Source organism: Pyrgilauda ruficollis, unplaced genomic scaffold (assembly GCF_017590135.1).
Source record: "Pyrgilauda ruficollis isolate IOZ18807 unplaced genomic scaffold, ASM1759013v1 scaffold355, whole genome shotgun sequence".
Classification (NCBI taxonomy): Eukaryota; Metazoa; Chordata; class Aves; order Passeriformes; family Passeridae; genus Pyrgilauda; species Pyrgilauda ruficollis.
The window spans coordinates 135,481-146,360 of record NW_024524990.1 but is presented as its reverse complement, the minus strand read 5'-3'; the positions used below and the strand labels follow the sequence as shown (position 1 = coordinate 146,360).

Sequence of the window (10,880 nt, the reverse complement as noted above, 5' to 3'; positions counted from 1 at the left end):
AGGGATTAGGAATGGGATCATGCTGGGGAGAAGGGATTAGGAATGGGATCATGCTGGGAAGGCTGGTAGGGATTAGGAATGGGGTCCTGCTGGGAAGGGCAATAGGGATTAGGATTGGGATCATGTTGGGAAGAGCAGAAGGGATTAGGAATGGGATCATGCTGGGGAGAAGGGATTAGGAATGGGATCATGCTGGGAAGGGAAGTAAGGATTAGGAATGGATCATGCTGGGAAGACCAGAACTGGGATCATGCTGGAAGGAAGAATTCCAGAGTTGCTCCAGCAAAATGTGGCTTGGGAGCCTTCAGGTAAAGGAATGGTGTCCATGTGCTCCATTGTTTTGGGAAAGCTGGAGTAAAGGGCTTGGAGCCATGGTGGGCTCCAGAAATTTCGGGTTCCATTTGATGGATCAGAAGAAAGGGGCTACACTCACCACCTCGAACCACTTGACCAAAGTGCTGAAGTTGGGGTTTTTCTTGTAGTTCTGGATCAGGGCAGACTGGACGCCCTTCCCGGCACACTCAATGTCCACGCGGGGCCGGTCCACCTGGGCCAGGTTCACTCTCTTCAGGTCCCTGAGCCCCCAGAACAAGATCTAGGGCAGGAGGAGGAGGGAGCATGTGAATGAGAGAGGGATGATCCCTGGAAGCTGGTTCTCCAAGGAGAGGGATCCCACTGCTGATGTCATCACAGGGCAGCGGTGGATCCCTGAGGTGTCTCCTCCTGGCACCCTGCAGCCCAAGGTCGCCAGCCTGCTGCCTTCAACATTTTCCTGCCTTTCTCCCTTCCTGGCCTTTTCCTGCCCTGGGAATCCTGCTCTGTCCATCTGTGGTGGCTCTGGATCCAGCACTGCCATCGCTTTGTCCCAATGGAATCAGTGTCCCTGGGGAAACTTCCCTGACCCAGCCTGGGATAACAGACTGCCACCATCCAAAATTCCCCAAAACAGAGATTTTCCCCACCTCCTCATTCCCCATGGCTGTATTAAAATTGTGAGGAACATTTATTGTTATGCAAATGTGTGGAAAACCAGGAGCCAAAATCCCTCTGGCAGATTTTCCCCACCTCCTCATTCCCCATGGCTGTATTAAAATTGTGAGGAACATTTATTGTTATGCAAATGTGTGGAAAACCAGGAGCCAAAATCCCTCTGGAGACTTGAGCAGTGGCATCTCACCTGAGCAGAGACACCTTCACCCCGGGCTGAGATGTGCCCTGAACATCCCTGTGGGCATTGCCTGGGTCACGGATGTCCACCAGGACCTCCAAGGGACACGTCACAGAACCATGGAATAATTTGGAAAAATCCTCCAGGACCATCCAGTCCAACCTGTGACCAGCCCCCACCTTGTCCCCAGCCCAGGGCTGAGTGCCACATCCAGAGTTTAAACCCTCCTGGCTGTCCCCTCCTGTCATTAAATATTTATATATATATCAATATATATTTTAATTAGAGGAAAATAAACAATAATTTGAAGATCAATAAACTAAAACTCCTATTTGCTTTTCACTCTTACTACAAAACTTTTTAGGGCTCTCCTCACACCACTTGGGACCACCAAAGTGCTGAAGTCAGGGTTTTCCTTGGTGCGGGAAATTTCCGCGGGTTAGCCGAGCATCTCATTTTCTCACGGCCCATCCCAGCTCCCTCGTGTCCCCGCGGATGTCCCAGACCGGGTCGCCGTGTCCCAGTCCTGGTACCTGCCATGTTCCAGTGCTGGGCTTTCCTGTCGGGCGGGCGGTAGATGAACTTGCGGAGCGAGCTGACGGTGTGCGAGCCCACCAGGGTGTAGCGGCCGAAGGCGCGGCAGTCCACCACGCGGATGTTCAGGGGCGGGTGCAGCAGCTCGTTCTCCGGGAGGTCCTGGGGAGCGGAGGGAGGGTCAGCGAGGGCTGGGAGTGGATGGTTTGGGGATGGGAAGGGCACGGGGGGGTTTGGGAATGGGATTGTGTTGGGGAGAAGGGATTAGGAATGGGATCAGTCTGAGAAGGCTGGCAGGGGTTAGGAATGGGATCATACTGGAAAGTGCAGTAGGGATTAGGAATGGGATCATGCTGGGGAGAAGGGATTAGGAATGGGATCATGCTGGGGAGGAGGGATTAGGAATGGCATCATGCTGGGAAGGGCAGTAGGGATTAGGAATGGGATCATGCTGTTTGGGAATGGGATTGTGTTGGGGAGAAGGGATTAGGAATGGGATCAGTCTGAGAAGGCTGGCAGGGGTTAGGAATGGGATCATACTGGAAAGTGCAGTAGGGATTAGGAATGGGATCATGCTGGGGAGGAGGGATTAGGAATGGGATCATGCTGGGGAGGAGGGATTAGGAATGGCATCATGCTGGGAAGGGCAGTAGGGATTAGGAATGGGATCATGCTGGGGAGGAGGGATTAGGAACAGGATCATGCTGGGAAGGCTGGTAGGGATTAGGAATGGGGTCCTGCTGGGAAGGGCAATAGGGATTAGGATTGGGATCATGTTGGGAAGAGCGAGCTGCCCCCAGCACTGGAGGTGCCCCAGCAGTGCCAGCACAGGGGATGGGCACTGCCCTGGGTTTTGCCCACTCTATTTTGGATACAAAATCCCCCTTTAGATATCCCTGGATACATGAGAGTCTTCCCATCCTCATTGCCTGAGGCTGATGGGATACAGAACACCTGAGCTATGGGATTGCTTTGGGAGCAGATGATCCAGCTCCATGTCCATCTCTAACATTCCCTGAGCTGCATCTCAGCCCAAGTGCTGCTCACTCGCTGTCCTGCCCAGGTTTGACAGCAAGGAATGGTCCAATTCCCTGTTTTTTTAGGGATGCTGCAGCCTGGTTCCCAGAATGGCCACCACGGACAGATCCTTGACTCCCAGCTCCCTCCTGCCCTTCCAACACCCTTGGAGATGCTCTCCTGCCCCAGGCAGGACATTGGTTACCTCCACTCTGTATCTGCTCAGCACCGGCCGAATTCCCAGGGGCACAGGCAGGATGGGACCTCGGTCCATGTCCGTGGGGCCGTCGATGGGGGGCAGGTCTGATTTACCCCCAGGGCCGATCTGGAAGAGGCGGATCATGGATTAGGATCTGCACCTCTGAGCTGCCGGGAAGCAGTTTTTGGTCCTTCTCATGAAATTGTGGAATCACAGGTTGGTTTAGGTTGGAAGGGACCTCAAAGATCAGCTCATTCCCACCCCCTGCCATGGGCAGGGACAAATTCCAGTGTCTGGAATTTGGGTGCTGGGCTGTGTCTCAGCTGGAACTGGTCCCACTTGTTGGAGCTGGGGTGTCTCAGAGGGCTGAGAGCCCAGGGCAGGTGCTTTGGGAAGAGGAAAACACAGGAGTAAAAGGTACACAGAACAGCCCCTGGAGCAATCCAAACTCCTCAGCCCACCAACGCAGCCCATCCCAGGACTGTTCCATCCTGGAATGGATGTGTGTGAGGAAACAGAGATGTGGTCCCAGAGCTCAGCCCAGGAGAAGGTTTAAGATCCCATTTCCAGCCCAGGGCTCCAGAAAGATCAAATATCCCATGTGAGCCATTTCCCCAGTCCAAGGAAAATTGGGAGAAAAAGGGCTTGGATGAGCACCTGCCCAGGCAGAAAAAGCTGAAGGGAAAAGCATTTCAGCAGCTGGAGCACGAGGCACAAAAGTGGAAGAATTTAACTCTGTTATTTCCCCAGACTATGAATCATGGAATGGTTTGGGCTGGGAGGGACTTTAAAGACCATTGAATTCCAGCCCCTGCCATGGGCAGGGACAAATTCCAGAGGGAGCTGGGCTGTGTCTCAGCTGGAACTGGTCCCACTTGTTGGAGCTGGGGTGTCTCAGAGGGCTGAGAGGCCAGGGCAGGTGCTTTTGGAAGAGGAAAACACAGGAGCAGAAGGTGCTGGGAATTCCACACAGAACAGCCCCCGGAGCAATCCAAACTCCTCAGCCCACCAACGCAGCCCATCCCAGGACTGTTCCATCCTGGAATGGATGTGTGTGAGGAAACAGAGATGTGGTCCCAGAGCTCAGCCCAGGAGAAGGTTTAAGATCCCATTTCCAGCCCAGGGCTCCAGAAAGATCAAATATCCCATGTGAGCCATTTCCCCAGTCCAAGGAAAATTGGGAGAAAAAGGGCTTGGATGAGCACCTGCCCAGGCAGAAAAAGTCGATGGGAAAAGCACTTCAGCAGATGGAGCACAAGGCACAAAAGTGGAAGAATTTAACTCTAGTATTTCCCCGGACTATGAATCATGGAATGGTTTGGGCTGGGAGGGACTCTAAAGACCACTGAATTCCAGCCCCTGCCATGGGCAGGGACAAATTCCACCTTTCCAGGCTGCTCCAAGCCCCATCCCACCTGGCCTTGGACACTTCCAGGTGTCTTTGATGAACAACAAGTGGTTGATCCACCCAAGAGAAACTAAAAGGGTCTAGCAGACCAAAGACCAGGTGAGGGGGGCAGTTATTCCCGGTTATTCCCAGTTACCCAATTCTCCATAAATGAATCCTCTCTCCCTTCCAACCCTGCCTCCATCCTTCCCGTCCCTTTGTCCAGCTGGCACCTGGAGCAGCTCGAAGGCAGCCAGCAGGTCCCCGGCTGTGGCGTTGCCGCGGTAGATCTGGTAATATTCCAGCTGCGGCGGGAAGCGCGGCGGGCAGTACTGCTCGTCCGACATCTTCACCACTGGTTTGGCGAACGTCCGGCCCATGAAGTCGGCTTTTCCCTACGGAAAGAGACCTTGGGGTTGGGGATCCAACATGGGAATTCCAAATTTAGCCCTGTGGTTCTCTCCAAGAGCACTTGGGGTTGGGGATCCAACATGGGAATTCCAAATTTAGCCCTGTAGTTCTCCCCAAGAGCTCTTGGGGTTGGGGATCCAACATGGGAATTCCAAATTTAGCCCTGTGGTTCTCTCCAAGAGCACTTGGGGTTGGGGATGCAACATGGGAATGCCAAGACAAACCCTGTGATTTTCCCCAAGAGCACTTGGGATTGGGGATCCAACATGAAAATTCCAAAATTAGCCCCGTGGTTCTCCCAAAGAGCCTTCAGGATTGGGGATCTAACATGGGAATCCCAAAATTAGCCCTGTGGTTCTCCACAGGAGCACTTGGGGTTGGGGATCCAACATGGGAATTCCAAATTTAGCCCTGTAGTTCTCCCCAAGAGCTCTTGGGGTTGGGGATCCAACATGGGAAATTCCAAGACAAACCCTGTGATTTTCCCCAAGAGCACTTGGGATTGGGGATCCAACATAGGAATTCCAAAATTAGCCCCAAGGTTCTCGTCAGGAACACTTGGGGTTGGGGATCCAACGTGAAAATTCCAAAATTAGCCCTGTGGTTCTCCCAAAGAGCCTTTAGGATTGGGGATCTAACATGGGAATTCCAAATTTAGCCTTGTGGTTCTCTCCAAGAGCACATGGGGCTGGGGATCCAACACAGGAATTCCAAATTTAGCCCTGTGGTTCTCCCAAAGAGCCTTTAGGATTGGGGATCTAACATGGGAATTCCAAAATTAGCCCCGTGGTTCTCTCCAAGAGCACATGGGGCTGGGGATCCACCACAGGAATTCCAAATTTAGCCCTGTGGTTCTACCCAAGAGCTGTTGGGGTTGGGGATCCAACATGGGAATTCCAAAATTAGCCCCATGGTTCTCTCCAAGAGCACTTGGGGTGGGGATCCAACATGGGAAATTCCAAGACAAACCCTGTGATTTTCCCCAGGAGCACTTGGGGTTGGGGATGCAACATGGGAAATTCCAAGACAAACCCTGTGGTTTTCCCCAGGAGCACTTGGGGTGGGGATCCAACATAGGAAATTCCAAGACAAACCCTGTGATTTTCCCCAAGAGCACTTGGGATTGGGGATCCAACATAGGAATTCCAAAATTAGCCCCGAGGTTCTCGTCAGGAGCACTTGGGGTTGGGGATCCAACATGAAAACTCCAAAATTAGCCCCATGGTTCTCCCAAAGAGCCTTTAGGACTGGGGATCTAACATGGGAATTCCAAATTTAGCCCTGTGGTTCTCTCCAGGAGCACTTGGGGTTGGGGATCCAACACAGGAATTCCAAATTTAGCCCTGTGGTTCTCCTCAATGGCACTTGGGGTTGGGGATCCAACATGGGAATTCCAAAATTAGCCCCATGGTTCTCTCCAAGAGCACGTGGGGCTGGGGATCCAACACAAGAATTCCAAAATTAGACCCTGGTTTTCCCCAGGAGCCCTTGGGGCTGGAGGTCCAACACAGGAATTCCAAAATTAACCCTGCAATTCTCCCCACCGTGGTCAGAACAGGAATGGGATCAACGCTCTGGCCTTGGGATGCCTAAACTCACGAAAACTTAGTCCTGACTCCTTGAAGGAAGTTTGGGACAGCAGAAGGCTGGAACAGCAAGGAGGCCAGGGATGAGCGGTTTTCCCAAATGGAAACGCTCCTTGGCCACAGCCTCTTTCTTCCCTCTCCAAAAATAAGATACATCTGAGATTCATGAGCGGCAGAGGCTCCGTGGGAGATGTGGAAGGACCATTTTCCATGGATCAGGAAAAAAAGCTCCCCAAATCCTCTGCCCCCAAATCTGGAGAGATCCCAGCATCCGAACCACGCACAATTCCCTGGGATTTTCTCACCACGGTGTCCTGGTCGTAGATCTCGATGACGATGATGGGGGGGTCATCCCGCATCTCGTGAGCTTCCCCGTACAGCTCCACATTGTCAAACACCAGCAGCTGGTCCCAGGTCGGGCACAAGGTCTCGTTGAGAACCTGGGGAAATGGGAGACATTCCTACTGCTCCAGGAATGGACCAGGGTCCTGGGAAAGGGTGGCATGTGGGGCTGCTGTGTGTTTTTTGGATCAGGGAGGGATTGGGAATCTCCCAGGGATTCTTTTGAGGAAGACAATCCAATAGCAAATGAGCAGAGCTGGGTTGTTCCCAGGCTTCCTAAAGCTTGGCAACCCTCGGACTGGGAAGGGAAGACTGAAAAATCACTTTAACGCGACCCAGTTCTGCCTAAACCAGCAGGAAAAAACTGGGAATTATGGTTGTGTTCGAGGGTCCCAGGACGAGGGAAGAGATGAGAATCTTGACTTCATGTTTCAGAAGGCTGATTTATTATATTATGATATTACATTGTATTAAAATGCTATACTAAAGCTATACTAAAAAGAATAGAGGGAGAGGATCCATCAGAAGGCTGGAAAGGAAAGCAAAGGAATGATAACAAAAGCTCGTGATCCTCAGAGAGTCTGACACAGCTGCATCTTTGATTGGTCATTAAGTAGAAACAACTCACATGGACCAATCCAAGATGCACCTGTTGGTAAACAATGTCCAGACTACATTCCACAGCCATCAGATAGTTACTGTTTACATTTCTTTTTTGAGGCTTCTCAGCTAGAATAGGAGAAAAATCCTAGCAAAGGATTTTTACAAAAATGTCATGGTGACAAGGAACCACAGAGAATCATGGGGAATCACAGGGAATGGCAGCCACCAGGATGCGGGAGATAAACTGGGAATGGGCTTGGGGGAGATTGCCAGCTCCAGAGCTGCTCTCCCACCGCAGGAGCCCAGCACCAGCCTGATCCTCATTGACGGGATCTGTGCCGCGGGAACTGGCAGAGCCAGCCCTCCCCGCGCCCCTCCGTCCCCGCTCCCCAGGAACGCTCACCTCGGTGCACTGGCTCTGGGAGATGAAGAAGACCCGAGCGAAGGGGTCCGAGAGCCCGCTGCTGTCGGCGGCGAACAAACTCCTGGCTTGGTACATGTGGGCTCGCAGCTGGAACACCTGTTTCTCTGGAAGAGAGAGGGAGCGGGACGGGATGGCGTGGGATGGCCTCCGGGAGCCTGGATGTCCATACTGAGTCATGATTTTGAAGGGTTAATTGTTGAGGCGAAGACCCCATGTGTGGAGACACGAGGCTTGACTCCATTTTTCTCAGAAGGCTGATTTATTATCTTATATATTATACTAAAATGCTACATAAAAACTATACTAAAAGAACAGAGAGAAAAGAAAGATCAGAAGGACACAAAGAACAAGAATAGAATAGAATGCATAACAAAATCCTGTGACTGCTCACAGCCTCGGCAGAGGTGGCTGTGGTTGGTCATCAATTGAAAACAATCCACATGGACCAAATGGAAGATGCACTTGTTGCGTTCCACAGCAGCAACAGAGTTATTGTTTACATTTCTTTCCTGGGGCTCCCAGCTCCTCAGGAGGGGAAAAATCCTACAAAAGGATTTTTAATAAAATATCATAGCTACAGTTAATCATGATTTTAAGGGGTTAAAGTTATTAAGTGATTAAACTTCAGTGTTGAAGTCAGATACACCAACGATAGGTTAATGGTTATTAGATGCTTTAGCTAAAGCTAATTGTTATATCATGAGCTCGTTTGTAGAAGGAAGTGGAGCAAGTGAACCATCGTAGGAACATACTGTATTGGGAAGGGTGAAAGTTTGACAAGAAAGTCTCACAGACATGGATGCCTAGCAGAAAGATTTTTGAATGCAGAATCTGAAGAAGGAATAGAGATGGAAGCAAGTTTTGATATAGAAGAAAAGAATTGCTGAGCCAGTCTTGTAGGATAACCAAGGAGGCAAAGGGTCTGTTAATTAGAAGGGGTTTTTATGGTTTAGAGCAAAGGATAAATCCACCTCAAAGAAGAAGACGTTTTTTACCAAGCAGAAAAACAGCACAGGAAAACAAGCCTGCTGATGTTGCAAGTAGAAAAAAGGTCTCAGAATTTTCCACTGCAAGAAAACTGAAAAACAACTTCTGGCTTTAACCGTAATGTAATAACTTGTAGTGACTGGAGAACAGTGACATGAATATGGTAATTATAGTAGTTATGATGGGCTATAGGTAAAAGTCAAGGTATAGATTGGTTCTGCTGTATTGAGATGCTCAGCAAAGAAAAGTATATAATGCATTTGTAACCTAAACTAAGCTGCACAGGCTCTGTCACCCACAACCCTGGGCTGCTGCAACATCCTGGATGTAATAAACTGCATTTTGAAGAGCTGCCTGGAGTCCCACATCCCTCATTTTGGCTGTTGCTGTATTGAAACCAGTAGAACAATGCCCAGCACCTGGACTCTGTGTCAATCCATCACAAAGAGGGGCCTTGGATGGTGCAGAGGATCACAGAGACCTGACGAAGACATTCCTGACTTCATCCCTGCGACCACTGACCCAATTTGAGACCACTGACCCAATTCAAGAGAAGAATTGCTCATGTGTGAAGGACTAAAAACCTCATTTTAGTGCAAAGCGGGGATGGGAGGTGCTGGTGTTATGCATATGTATTATTTTGGGAATAAATAGAAGGCAAAAATCCTTGTGCGGTGCGGTCACGCATTTCAGCGACGACCCCCGTGCCGCCCGCCAGCACGATAAAAACATCACTTTACATCTTTGACCATCTTTCTATCTTTGTCCATGATTTTTGGTTTTAACGATTCAGCATCCCCATTCATCTGTTTAACCCAGAAATAATTTTTGCACCTTTAAGATTGGTTCTGAGAGCCAAGGTGGGGAGGAAGAAGCGCGGAGTTTGTTTTCAGACACTGCACTCACTCCTCCACATTCCTGCTCCTGGACTGTGTTGTCTGCGGACGGACAGACAGCGGGACAGAGCTCTCCTTTGCTTTCAGTTAGTTTTAGCTAGCTGAGGCAGGGAAGTTCTCTGGACTGTGGTTTTTTCTTTTTTTTTTGGAACTATTTAAACCTGCTCTGGACTGAACACCCAGTAGAGCAATGGCAGCTCCAACTGTGGCCGCCAGGCCCGGCCTGGGCCACGGCATTTCCAGCACCAGAGGGACTGATCAGAGACTGATCAGAGACTGAGTGAGCCGAGCTACAGCCCACACGAGGGATTTTCTGAGTTTGTCATCTCCTTTGAAGCAGCAAGAACTTCTATTGTTTAATATTGTTCAGGTTCTATTGTTTAATAAACCGTTTTTTCCACTTTCTCCAAGGAGATATTTTATTTTTCCCGAACCAGTTGGGGAAGAGGCCAATTGAATCTGCTTTTCTAGAGGAACCCCTTTGAGGGTTCTGTCCCAAATTTGGCCTGAACTGAACACCCAGAAGAACACCAGCAGCTCACATCTGTGGCCACCTGGCTGGGCCTGGGCCACAGCATTTCCAGCACCAGAGGGACTGATAAGAGACTGATAAGAGACTGATCAGAGTCTGAGTGAGCCAAGCTACAGCCCACAGAAGGGATTTTCTGAGTTTGTCATCTCCTTTGCAGCGGCAAGAACTTTTATTGTTTAATATTGTTCAGGTTTTATTGTTTAATAACACTTTTCTCCAAGGAGGTATTTTTCCCAAACCAGCTGGGGAAGGGGCCGATTGAATCTGCTTTTCTAGAGGAAGTCCTTTGGGGGTTCTGTCCCAAATTTGGCCTGAACTGAACACCCAGAAGAACACCAGCAGCTCACATCTGTGGCCCACCGGGCCCAGTCTGGGCCACAGCATTTCCAGAGCCAGAAGGACTGACCACAGACTGATAAGGGTCTGATAAGAGATTGAGTGAGCCAAGCTACAGCCCACAGAAGGGATTTTCTGAGTTTGTCTCTCTTTTGGAGCAGCAAGAACTTTTATTGTTTAATATTGTTCAGGTTCTATTGTTTAATAAACAGGTTTTTTCCACTTTCTCCAAGGAGATATTTTATTTTCCCCGAACCAGTTGGGGAAGGGGCCAATTGAATCTGCTTTTCTAGAGGAACCCCTTTGAGGGTTCTCTCCCAAATTTGGTCTGAACTGAACACCCAGAAGAACACCAGCAGCTCACATCTGTGGCCACCTGGCTGGGCCTGGGTGGTGGCATTTCCAGCACCAGAGGGACTGATAAGAGACTGATAAGAGACTGATCAGAGACTGATCAG

The 10,880-nt window shown here is 50.1% G+C and overlaps 1 protein-coding gene across 1 annotated transcript in view; it reads right to left on the bottom strand.

Moving 5' to 3' along the window:
- OTOF (otoferlin) overlaps positions 1–10,880 on the bottom strand; it is a 43,289-nt gene that overhangs the window by 22,778 nt on the left and 9,631 nt on the right. The window contains exons 5-9 of the mRNA XM_041475577.1: positions 7,651–7,775; positions 6,608–6,742; positions 4,539–4,700; positions 2,925–3,044; positions 434–595 (exon numbers count right to left, since the gene is read on the bottom strand). Coding sequence (XP_041331511.1) covers positions 434–595; positions 2,925–3,044; positions 4,539–4,700; positions 6,608–6,742; positions 7,651–7,775 — 704 coding nt within the window. The remainder of the gene's footprint in view (positions 1–433; positions 596–2,924; positions 3,045–4,538; positions 4,701–6,607; positions 6,743–7,650; positions 7,776–10,880) is intronic.